Raw genomic sequence first — 12,905 nt, forward strand, 5'->3', positions numbered from 1 at the left:
AACTTATTAACATGATCCATACAGGCTCCATTGCAAATGTGCACCTATCTAAGACATGAGAATATTGTGCATTTTCAAATTGATTAACTTAATAAGTACCAGACAATGCGAAAGTCAAAGTCCATTATCAAAGTATCCAGCTAAGATGCACAGAGTAGGTAGTTTCCTGTGCAGTTGTCTGCACATTTGCACAACCCAGGAAAAAGCTTAACACTCACTGATATCTCTGCCCAGTTTATAACCAGCGATGGTCAATGTCTATGATGAAACGTGATTCCCCACCAGTCCCAGAGGTCAGCAAGTGTGAAGGAAAGATGATCAGAGGAGATGCTTGGCATACTTTCCACCATCATGTAAAGTTGGTTTACCCATTTCAAAAGTGCTAGTGCTTAAGAGAGTGCGCATAGTCTAGAATTAATCAACAAGGTATTAAATAAAAGCCACCAGGCGAAAACAAAGGACGTGAATGAGGAAAAGAATCCCTGGAGGTAAACAATGTCAGAGAAAACGGCAGAAACAAATGCTAGGAAACCCTCTGCAAACAAGAATATTAAAAAGCTGCGTGCCATAAGCATGGTGTGCAGCCTGACTCGGAGCTGGCAGCAGTGGGTGAGCGAAAATGAAGACAAGCAGGCCAATGAACCTAGCGGGTGGGCCCCAGGCTGCCCTGAAGACCCTAAAGATGCAAAAAAAGAGATCAGACATTTTCAGAAGTCTAGCCCCAGCCAAGAGAAGGTGAATGCTCCTGGCGAGTCACGCATCAGAACCGGCCAAGTGGTAAAAACGGTGACAAGGGATGTCCAGGAGAGAAGTGTGGGCATTGAGTTTTTGACCAAACGCATCTGTAAGGAGCCAATTACAGATGAACTGGACAAGATGCTGAGCAAGAAAGGATCACCCACACGCCACAGGAAGTGCTCCAACATGGTTTCGGAGCTGACGCGAGGATGGAAGGGAATGGAAAAGGAGAAAAATCTGGCTAAAGAGGGTGGTGAGGATAATGACTTTCTAGAAGCTGAAGAGAGAAGACTGCAGCTAGGAACCAACCAGGAGGATACCATGAACAAAAAAACTAATGAAAATACAGATTCGTCTGCAGTCAGGATCAAAAGATCCTCTGAACTTGGGTGAGTTCTGTTCTCCCAGACAGCACACCAAATTAAGGTCAGAAGCAAACAGTTTTTAGGGAAAGTACTAATACAGACCATTTAAAGGGATAGTTCACCCAACAATGAAAGCTCTGTCATCATTTAGTTACCTTTTGTGTTCCATGGAAGAAATATAGTCGGGTGTAGAACAACCTGAGGGTTAGTAAATGATGACATACTTTGTGTGTATACTTTGTGTGTAGCTTGGTATTTTAGTCAGTTACAAAGTTAAATTGCATGTAAGTATAGAATGTTAGTCATGGTAATAAACAATAGACAGGCTGATACCAAATATTGCTGTCGATACCAAATATTGCTGTTTTACTCAAGCACTTTAAATAGCAACGTTATGTCTGTGTACAAATGAAAATGTCATATGTCTGTGGTCCTGATGATGATAAATAATCTACCATATACTGCATGATACATTCATATATTCCTTCAAATTATTATAGACCTAAAAACTTTAAAGTAACTTTATTTATGTCCACTTATTTAAGACAAACAAATGTGTATATTTTTGTATTGTTTAATCTTTCAAAACATTACAAATGGCCAGTGTTGGTTAGTAATGGACTTCATGTATGTTGGATTACGTAATGAGAATGTAAAAAAGTGCTTGTTTCATATAAGATTACATCACATTTCAAATATGTGTAATCAGATAATATTTACTTTTTATGGATCACATACGGATAACATTACATATCAGTGTCAATATCTATCATATTATCTATCTTGATTTATTTAAAAGAGGCTATTTGAGGGCCTTGGTAGCTCATCGAGTATTGACGATGACAACCACCCCTGGAGTCAATCAAGTTCATTCACGCCCAGTTCGAATCATGCTGAGTGACTCCAGTCAGGTCTCCTAAGCAACCAAATTGGCCCAGTTGCTAGGGAGGGTAGAGTCACGTGGGGTAACCTCCTCATGGTCACAATTACGGATTCTCGCTCTCAATGGTATGCGTGGTAAACTGTGCGTGGATCGCAGAGAGTAGCATGAGCCTCCACATGCAATGAGTCTCTGCGGTGTCATGCACAGTGAGCCACGTAATAAGATGTGTGGATTGAATGTCTCAGAAGCGGAGGCAACTGAGACTTGTCCTCCGTCACCCGGATTGAAGTGAATAACAACGCCACCACGAGGTCCTGTTAAATTATATTGATTTGGGCATTCCATATTGGGAGAAAGGGCAATAACATAAAATAAATAAATAAGAAAGGGACTGTTTGATTACAGCATGTTTAATGAAATGAGTGCAAATTGGAACTTTCATTTAAATATATTTTAATATAAATATGCAATGAGTACTTTAAACATAATCAGATTGTATTACCTAAAATGTAATCTAAAAGACTACATGTGTTACTGATTACAATTTTAATTTTGTTATTTATAATCAGTACCGGATTTTCATATTCACATTTCAGAAGTAATCAACATTGCAAGTTGCCTTGTTTTATAAATCATATATGTTTTGCTAATTTCTTAGGAGCAAGAAGGATGACAAAGATGCCAACAAAATAAATGCCTTGTCCAAAAAGTACAGCGCTGTTGGCAACCTTAAAACCCGCTGGCAAAACTGGGCATCTGAGCATTCCGTTAATCAGAAGCTGAACCCCTTCAGCGAAGACTTTGATTATGAGTACTCCATGTCAACACGGCTACGGAAGGGTGAGGATGGCTACGGACGGCCCAAAGAGGGCACTAAGACAGCAGAGAGAGCCAGACGTGCAGAAGCACACATCCATCGTGAGATAGACGACATGTGCTTTATCATAAGGACTATGGCAGATCCAGATCCAGATGGTTACACTAGAGTGACCTTTTGCGAGCTGTTTGACCGATACGTGCGAATCTCTGATAAAGTGGTGGGCATCCTAATGAGGGCCAGGAAGCATGGAAAGGTTGACTTTGAAGGGGAAATGCTGTGGCAGGGACAGGATGATGGTGTCATTATTACTCTGTTAGTTTGACACAAGACTGATGCATTGTCATTAAGTAATTTACTCTGAACTTAGTGGGAAATTTGAAATTTTGCTGCTACTTTATAGATGACATGAAGAAAGGAAAATAAATTATTGACACAGTTCTCAGTGTTTATATGTACAGAATGTCTTTTTGTGTATGTATTAAAGTGTGTAATTTCAGCGCCACTAACATCACCAAACTGACTTGCTAAATTGAATTGCATTCAAACAGGTTTGCCAAATAATTACAGATAATCCCGCCCCAAATTTATGCCATTGGTTGAGCCAAAATCACTGTGTCAGGGTCCTTAAACAAACCGAGCAATGTTTTCTGGAAAATCAACTTACAGTGTGCCTAGTAAATTGTGTGCATGCTTTTATCAAAATATGTCATACTGAAACTTTCCAGAAGAGGGAGAAGTAACACTAACACTACAATCATCTCCATGGATCTCCTCTTTTGAGTCATTAAATATTTATGTTACTTTCAATAAAAATCAGTTATTTGGGCAATACAAATTGGTCTTTGTTTACATAAAAACATGTTTTCTTTGAGATATCCATTTACAGATGTGTTATGTATTTTCAAGTTCAAGTTAATTTATAAAGCACTTTAAAAACTACAATGAAGAACAATGTGCTGTACATTATAACCATACAAAAAGAAAACACAATATCATTAAAACACAATGATATAACAAAGAAAAAACATAATAATATAAAATAAAACCACAAACATAAAATGACCACTTGAGTTGGAGAAGTAGAGCACCTAACAGACAGTGGCAGACTATTCCATAACCTTGGGGCAGCAACAGAAAAATCACAGTCACCCTTACACTTTTAACGTGACCGAGGGACAGTTAGGAACAGTTGACTGGCTGATCAGAGAGACCTTTGAGTATGACAATGTCAGGGGAGTTCACACATATAAACAGGTGCCATTCAATGTACAGATAACAACACTTTGTATTGGACACTGAATTTTACTGGTAACCAGTGGAGACATTACAGGAGATATATGTTCCCTCTTCCTGGTGTTGGTCAAAAGCCTTGCAGCAGCATTTTGAACTAGCTTCAGGCGAGACAGGGAAAACTGTAATAAAAAAAAAATGCAAAGTAGTTTATATATACAGTAAGTTGTATATATATATATATATATATATACCTCATCCATTTCGTATTTGCGATTAAATAAAATGCCCACACATCTTTAGTATTCCTCAACCTTTCTCTTCTGAAAAGTGTAAAAAAAAAAAAAAAAAAAAACAGACAGTGCGATTTCTTTGTTTGTTACAAGACAAATTAGTATTATATTTATAAAAATGGCTACTACAGTATATCACCTTGATTTTCTGTGTGATAATGGTGAATTATCAGTATTCCATATGCGTACATATACTAGACATTATACAGTACATGCTATTTGCTACTCAAGGTGGCGCTGATGTGTCAGTGATTTACTTGATTTATTTGAAGAAGAAGCAATGTGGAAGTACAAGTGTAGCAAGTGTAACACTTGAAGTGTATGATATGACTATTGTCATTTGGGAGTACTACTAAAATTATGTAAATTGAGCATCTATTTAGTCTCAAAAAGTGTCTGAGAAAATACTTATGTGAAGCTTACAGTATGTATTTAAGTGTTATATACACTCGCTCACTTTGACAGTCTGTGGATAGAGGTTAAACAACAGTATTGAGGGCTGTTGAGCTGCCAGAATGCAAACTCTAATTGTCAGTTGTCAAATTAGAGCAGAAAAATTTAACTGCTGGGGTTTTACTTTCCTGAGAGTTGGATAACGACCTTGTTCTCAATGTGAGATGTTAGCACCATATCTGTAATCCCCAGACAGTTTATCAAAGGCAAAATACTGTGAGTGATTTCTTAACCATTTTACTGTGTCAGTTCAACAACATTTAAGCAATACTGTTCAGTTTCACTTGTTTAAAAAGTTATAACAAACTAAACCTGTAATATATTTCCATACTGCCACAAAGAAGACTTGTGAATGAATTGTGAAGATTTTGTAGTAATTATAGATCACAGACATTTTAACATGATTTATATTTCTAACCTCATTGAGCTGTAGGTTTATTAATAGTCTCCATAATAATAACAACAGTCTAGAGGCTTCATGCTATTATTATACTACTCACTCAAGCAAGAGGATCTGGAATGGAAAGCCTGAGTTCTGCAGACAGTGATCTGTATCTACAAAGATGACTTCTCAACCTCTGCCTTCTCCACTTTAGTAGATTTTGTTGAACCCTGAGACGTCAAACTCTTTGATGGAAGTGGACATCATTTATAGCTGAATAAATAACTCATGTGGACCTCGAATTGTTCTCATTCAGTGTTTTACCCTTTCGGACAGCTAGTACAGAAAAAGGTACCAGATTACTTTTCAGAAGTAATGTGTAACTCGTACTATACTGCTATGGATGCTGCATCATTTGCAGGTAAATAAACATGAATGGGTACATCAAACAAAATGTTAAGTGTATTAAAGTACATTTACATTAAGCAGAAACTTGTATCCAAAGCAACTAACAAATATGAAACATAGCAATACATCTGTTATGCAAAAGTCAACAATATCTGCTGTATCACACAGCCAAGTTCCATTGTAGCTGAAGTATAGAAGCTAGCGCAGAAGAAGGAGACAGACAAGGAATGTTTATTTATTTATTTTATAAAATAGTATGTGCAATTCGTATGGGTTGGTTAAGTGGGTTAAGGGTTAAGTGCTTGAATGTTGAGAAGGTTTCAGCAGATCGTGTGGAGGTTTGAAGCTCATTCCACCACAGCAGAACAGAGAAAGTGAATGAGAGTGAAATGGACTTTGTGGCTCTTTGCGATGGGACCACCAGGCACTGCTCATTCATTGACCGCAAAGAATGAGTGGGGGCATAGACCTGGAGGAGTGAATTGAAGTAAGAGGGTGCTGTTTCATTGGTTGTCCTGAAGAGTCAAAGCCTTGCATTTGATATGGGCAAACACAGGTAGCCAGTGGAGTAAAATCAAGAGTGGAGTGACATGAGCACTCTTTGGTTGATTAAAGACCAGATGCACTGCTGCATTATGAACCATTTGCAGCAGCTTAATCATGCTAAATGGGAGGCTGGCCAACAGAGCATTGCAGTAGTCCAATCTTGAAATGACCAGAGCTTGTACCAGGTGCTGTGCAGCATATTCAGACAGGAAAGGTCTGATTTTCCTTATGTTGTAAAGCCTGAACCTACAAGACCTGGCGGTTGATGAGATGTGGGCAGTGAAGTTATGCTGTTCATGAACCACCACTCCCAGGTAACGGGCTGTCCTGGTTGACTTTAGTGTGGTTGAACCAAGATGAATTGTGAAGTTGTGGTCAACAGATGGGTTGGCAGGTATCACAAGGAGTTCAGTCTTGGCAAGGTTGATGTAAAGATGGCATTCTTTAATCCAGTCCAAGTGGCAGGCGGAGTTTGTGCAGTGCTCTGCTGTATTGGGGACTTGCACTACTGTCTACAAGAGTGATGTCATCATTGGTGATCTCTTCTGTCACAACACTGACAATTGTTTTATAAAACTTTTAAAAATTGGGAAATGTCGATAAAAATCTGCTATTAAAATGTCAGAGGACTCTTTGCACTCTTCAGAAAATAATTAGGAAATTATTGACTTTAATTCAATTAATAATGTAAAAGTAATCATATTCATAAAATAAAACGGAAGCATGCGTTAAAGGTACATTTGAATAAAATGCGTTGAGTCTGTTTTTCAGTCCAACAGTCAATTTACTGTCAAAGGTGTAACTACAATACCCATGGTTCTTTGAGAGAAGAGACTACATTATTTTACAGCACATTAGGTTCGACAGAGGATGCTTGCAAGTGTTAATAAGCAAGACGTTTTGGCAGAGTGGGGTTCAGTGACACCCCTACCCTTCCCATTATGTACGAATCCATCGAGTAGCAGAATGTCTGTTCAAGGTAAGGATTTCACAAACACCCCGAGAGCAAATTATAACGAAATCTTTGTAAACTTATCACTGCTATAACAACAAAGCTTCCCCACAGGCGGGTTGGATTTATGATTGGCTGCTGATAGTAGCTGGCAGCCGCAGATCTTTGTCCTGTTGTCGCGCTGGAAACCTATGACATAGTGATGGGCTTGTGGAGCCCGTGGACTCGAAATAAGTCGATGCATGTACTGTAAGGATTCGCGACTCTGCATTATTCAGCTTCCAAGCTCAGCTCCCTTTGCACGTCCACCCAATGGTGCACATCTATACCGCGTAAGGGGCCGTTCACACCGAATGCGGTTTGTGTCTGTTCGCTCTGTATTTCGCGCTGTTTTTCTATGTAAACACGCGTTGCACCGAGTCTCGCTGTCTTTTCAGTATCTTGTGAACGTACGCCGTGTTTTTTAGACGCCGTATCAGGTAAAAAAGAACGTCAACTTTTAAAAACGCGTCTTGAGACTGCGTTCTGTTAAACGTGTTGCGTAGTTAATTCAAATGCGATGAGCTCTTCTGTGAGAACAGTGGACTGATGCGAGCGCGTTATTAATCAAAGGGTTTCATAAGTGCACGAACTGGACGTTTCGTCTTGGTAGACAGGTGTTTCGGCCACATTCTCCGGTACTATGATGCTCCGGCAGTCTCCGCACCTTATTGGCGGAATCCTCTGGATTCAAAACCCCATGCGAGGTAGGAGGACATGATCTGTATAACTATATTGTATTACATATGCTCTACATTGACCTGATCCTTGTCTAAACCTCTACTAAATTACGCTGTTACAGTAGCTATCATATTGCAGATCGAACAAGGTCAGGAATAATGTTTAGAAATAATTACACTTTGCTGTAATGCATTATCTAATGATTTGTTTTGTCATCGATGTCTTTAAGCTGGTTTTTGGGAATTGCATCAGTTAATGTAACTGTCAGTCACACTACAGGTGACAGGGAAAAGAACATTAAAGGGGACCTGTTATGCAAAATGCACTTTTACATGGTGTTTGAATATATATGTGTGTTGGCAGTGTTTGTACACAACCACCCTATAATGATGAAAATCCACCCAGTCCTTTTTTAATCCCCATTAATGATAAGCACTTTCTCAGAACAAGCCGTTCGCAGATTCTGTACAAAGTGACATCAGTTTGTACAGTCCCTGCCAGGGCTGGACTGGTAATCTAGCATACTGGGCATTTTCCCGGTGGGCTGATGCACTTTGGGGCCAATCAGGGGCGGACTGGCCATCGGGAGAACCGAGCGGGCCAGTGGTCGGCCGGGAAACGTGCCGAATGGGTTGCGATAAGCAAAAATGAGCTGCCGCGTTATGCAGAACGGACCACAAAATGGTGCTGCGATATGCAGAAAAGAACAGCGAAGACAGTTGCGCCAGTTGCCATGTAAAATCCCGGGCCGATTTCTCTTCCCAGTCCAGCCCTGGTCCCTGCCCACGACTGTTGACGGACACTGCCAAACCTGTACACCAATAAGTGAACATTACACAACATGTTTGTTTGTGTGTGTTGTTTCGTTATAGTGCATTGCGAACGTTGTAACAGTTGTGTGTGTGTGTGTGTGTGTGTGTGTTGCTCATCCTCTACAACAAATAAATACATTTATCAAATAACCATTCGGAAACTTCCTGGTTCATTCTCAAAGTTGTCTGACTCCGGTTCAAACATATAGGGCTAAACACCTCTATTTTTACTGTCAGTCATATTGCTTATGATGTCTAGTTATCTGAAGCAGAGATGTCAATACTCCTCCCTATTCTGTATATGGGGCGGGGAGCACCAGCTCATTTGCATTTAAAGACACACAAAAAAACAGCTTGTTTTTATTACCACCCAAAAATTGCCATTTTCAACATGGTAAAATAAATTATATGTTGGGTATTTTGAGCTGAAACATCACAGACACATTCTGGGAACAACAAATATTTAAACTACATCTTGTGAAAAGGGGCATAGTAGGTGCCCTTTAAAATTTTTTACATTTTTGTATTTTCATCCAAATTTGGAATGAATTTTAAAGGAATATTTCAGCTTCAGAAGGCTACAAGTTGAGCTTAATCGACAGCATCTGTGGCATAATATTGAGTAGCCTACCACAAAAAATAATTTTGAATTGGACAGTGAGTATTTTAGCATTTATGAATTGATCTTTTCCCCGTCCATTGTAAGCCCCTCCCTGGAACCCAGATCATTATTATTTTTTTTTTTATAAAATCAGGGTCAAAATAATTTTTTTGTGGTAAACAACATTATGCCACAAATGCTGAAGATTGAGCTTAACTTGTATTGAACCCAGAATATTCCTTTATTGGGATAAAACAAGAATCCTCATAAAATATTACAGGATGAATTGATATTCTGGAAGAAAAAAAACAATCTGAAAATAAAAGGTATTTTTAGTACATTTAGGTTGGTTCCAAATCATATAGAAATTCCATTAATGATGATGCGCGAGAGCAACACTGCAGTTCTTGCCTGACTGAGGAGAGGAAGAATTACACAGCTTACTGTACAGATGCACTCTAAACTTTCCAAACAGCTTCAGGTGATGTAGATCGCAAAGTATAAATATCAAATAAGTAAATAAAGAAGCACTCTCGTTGTGGAATCACCCCGGCGTTACATCTTTAATGCAGTTATATTAAATAGAGGTCGACCGATATTGGTTTTTTCAGGCCGATGCCGATCTTTTGAAATCCGGGTCGGCCGATGGCCGAATAATGCAGCCGATTTATTTTGGCCGATATTTGGCCGATATGTGCTTGTTTTTAACCTCTTATTTGAACCTTTTATTTGAAAGATAAAATGTAACACAAATAATTACTTAAGATAGACAAAATTTCTCAACAAATACATTTATTGAACACTTGACACTTAAATTAAAAATGTATAATGTAAAAACATATTGTATAAATAATGTATAACAAATATATTAAATAAACAAAGGAGGTGTTACGAACTGCTCCGAGACAGGAAGGTTGAGATCCAAATGCAGCTTTAATTAAGGGGCAATCCAGACACGTAACTAGGGATGGGTATCGGTAAGGTTTTAATGGTATTACTATCTTACCGATACTACTTATCGATCCGGTACTTCAACTGTATTCTTAACGGTTCTTTTTAAGATAAACGTTATATAGGCACAGTGATTTAATTTCAGGAAGGTCTACTATCATTACTGTTCAGGTGTGGTCTAAAAAGAAATCTAATAATGTAGTAATCAATTGTAAAATAACACTGCATAGTTTATCATAGATAGATTAATGCTTATTAATGCAGAAGTTATTCATTCAAGAGCTGTAAGTGATTTTCTCTTTGCCTTTTGTTGTTTGATTCGCAGTATTGGCTCAATCGTCAGCATGTTTATTAGGATGCTTCCCCTTTAAGACCGAGTTCAGATCTAATAGACTCCTGATGCAGCATATTTTCTCCCAACTATTTCCATAAATACATCCATTTAAGACATAAACTGTGTTTAAGTGAATCTCCAAGCCGGTCGTTTAGACATATTTTTGTGTATAGTTGATCGTTTAGACGCGATCATGAAACCCAAAATAGCCTATACTTTGCTTGTCTTGTTGCGTTGTGTTTCGGAGCGCGCGCCGCCTTGGGAACTGTATCTCTTGCGCTCTTTTTATTATTAAATGCGTCCCGCAATTTAGCAACAGTAGCTAGACTGCATTTTACAACAATCACCGATCGTGCTGATTCTGACGTTAAGTTTGAGTTTTAGGGAGAAATGTCAGTGCACCGCTGTGAAGGGAAGGGACTTGTGCTAGACAGAATGCAGTTTATGTATAAATATTCTTTTTATAATCTTTGGAAGGCGAAATCTAAAATAAAATCAGACTAAAATCACAGATCTAAACCAGGCTACGTTTGAATGTTTAGTTCTGTCACTCATTTAGCAGGGCTGTGTTGTGCTCGCTGTGCGCAAGATCTCTCTCTCTCTCTCTCTCTGACTGCGAATAGCTAAATTGCATCACAGACAAATGGTTTCATAGAATTATACATAGAAATGGCTGGCGAGATAAAATAACTTTCTCTTTATAGCAATAATAAATGTATTTTCTTAATTTCTCCAGTACCGACAGCAGAACCGATAACGTCCGAGCTTACCAAAGCCAGTCCTTCAATAGCCTATAGCGCGTTATTTTTCTTATTTCTCTGCATTGAGTGACAACCCTCTCAAATATAAGACACACAAACAGAACAAATAAAAGTCTCAGATTCACTGTCTGTAATTGCAAAATACTTGCTTACTTATTGTGACATGATAGCAACCCTTCTGCTGTGATAATGCAACTTCAACTACGCTATCAATATCCAAAGTAGCCGAATGTCATGTTGCGTTTTTTCTCGAAGTTGGCAGTAACATATCAAAAGTTTTTAATTAAATATAAAGAAGTTATACAAATTTAATCCTTACTGTTTTCTCCAAGGAACTTAGCTCTTCCTTAGGCACTGGATGAGGTCTGCTCACTCTGCTGGAAAATGACTCTAGGGGCAGTCGAACACGTGTTCCCCAACAACACTAGGCTGCCCACAGATGCGCCTGCCTAATAATCGGCTCGATATACTTGGATATTGGCCGATGCCGATTATGTTAAAAAATGCTAAAAATCGGCCGATTAATCGGTCGACCTCTAATATTAAATACGTTATAGCTTTATTAAAGTTCAAATAATACGGAAGCAGGTAATGTAAATAACTATAAACTCGGAAACTGTCATTCCTCTTATATTAGTTATGCTAAGTAAGTGTCCCAATCTAAGGGGAAGAGAATAAAACTACATACTGCTGATGCACACTCTGTCGCGGGGACGCTCATCACTTGCACACGCACACTTAATGCAGCTAGATTATAATGTGATGGCTCGCAACTTATTGAATATATTGAATATATGCCACTGCATTTCTTATCATGAAGAAAATTATCAATTTGCAGATTTATTAATAAGAGAGAGTTTGTTTTTTTGTGAGTTATCGATGGATTGAAGTGAACAGAAAGGTGAGAGAGGGTAGCCTTTTAAAAAAAGATGCATTCACCAAGAAGCAGCATATAAGATATTGTGACAAGGAGGAGGGCATGGCAGGGAGGGTGCACGGCTGGAGTCAATTAATCAGTGGTAGAGAGAGATAAAGGGGAGCCGGATACGCCAGTTCGGGAGAGAGAGACATACACGTGGCCAAGCTGTGTTTGTTTATGTTTGTTTAAGTTCTTTGTGTAAGTTCATATATGCATTAAAAGTTGATGTTGATTGTTCAGTCGGTTCCCGCCCCTCCTTGCCACGAAAATTAAGAACTTTGTTACATTGGTAACACAGGAAGGAGGAGGTATGCGCTGTCGTGGAGTCCTCACCTCTGCCGGTCGCCAGGGGAGGAGCCGCAGCCGTCTGCCAGGGGATGGAGGAGTTGCTGCCGGCCGTCAGGTGTCGGAGGAACTGCTGACATTCGCCAGGAAGAGGGGGGGAGCTGCTCCGTCCGCCAAGGGTCGGATGACTCGCTGCCATCCGCCCGGGCAGGAGCAGCTGTCATCCGCCTGAGGGCTGAGGAGTGGTTGAGGACCTGGCAACGTAAGAAAAGTACAACTTTTACTCCATGGAGACAAACCAATCAACCAACAGAATCTCAAATCAATACAATACAGGCTTTCCGCTAGATGTTGGAACATTTTTGCAGGGATTGCTCACATTCAGAAACAAGAGCATCAGTGAGGTCAGGCATTGATGTTGGGTGATGGGTCCTGGTTCTCAATTAATCCCA

General features: G+C 39.3%; 2 protein-coding genes across 2 annotated transcripts in view; both read left to right on the forward strand.

The window, feature by feature from the left end:
• Positions 1 to 387: 387 nt before the first annotated feature.
• Positions 388 to 3,627, forward strand: LOC127620240 (actin-binding Rho-activating protein-like). The gene is made up of 2 exons (XM_052093396.1): positions 388 to 1,127; positions 2,645 to 3,627. The coding sequence occupies exons 1-2, from the start codon at positions 496 to 498 to the stop codon at positions 3,126 to 3,128; spliced, it is 1,116 nt and encodes a 371-aa protein (XP_051949356.1). The 5' UTR covers positions 388 to 495; the 3' UTR covers positions 3,129 to 3,627.
• Positions 3,628 to 6,992: 3,365 nt separating this feature from the next.
• LOC127620340 (sterile alpha motif domain-containing protein 12-like) overlaps positions 6,993 to 12,905 on the forward strand; it is a 143,433-nt gene continuing 137,520 nt past the window's right edge. Inside the window, exon 1 of the mRNA XM_052093544.1 lies at positions 6,993 to 7,097. Within this exon, the coding sequence (XP_051949504.1) occupies positions 7,085 to 7,097 (13 nt within the window). The 5' untranslated portion in view covers positions 6,993 to 7,084. The remainder of the gene's footprint in view (positions 7,098 to 12,905) is intronic.

The sequence above is a fragment of the Xyrauchen texanus genome, chromosome 26 (genome assembly GCF_025860055.1).
Source record: "Xyrauchen texanus isolate HMW12.3.18 chromosome 26, RBS_HiC_50CHRs, whole genome shotgun sequence".
Lineage (NCBI taxonomy): Eukaryota > Metazoa > Chordata > Actinopteri > Cypriniformes > Catostomidae > Xyrauchen > Xyrauchen texanus.

What these genes read in the sequence shown, in the direction of transcription:
- LOC127620240 (XM_052093396.1), top strand. Translation starts at nt 496, where the DNA reads ATGTCAGAGAAAACGGCAGAAACAAATGCTAGGAAACCCTCTGCAAAC. An exon ending in AAAAGATCCTCTGAACTTGG is followed by an intron (nt 1,128 to 2,644) that starts GTGAGTTCTGTT and finishes CTAATTTCTTAG; the next exon opens with GAGCAAGAAGGATGACAAAG.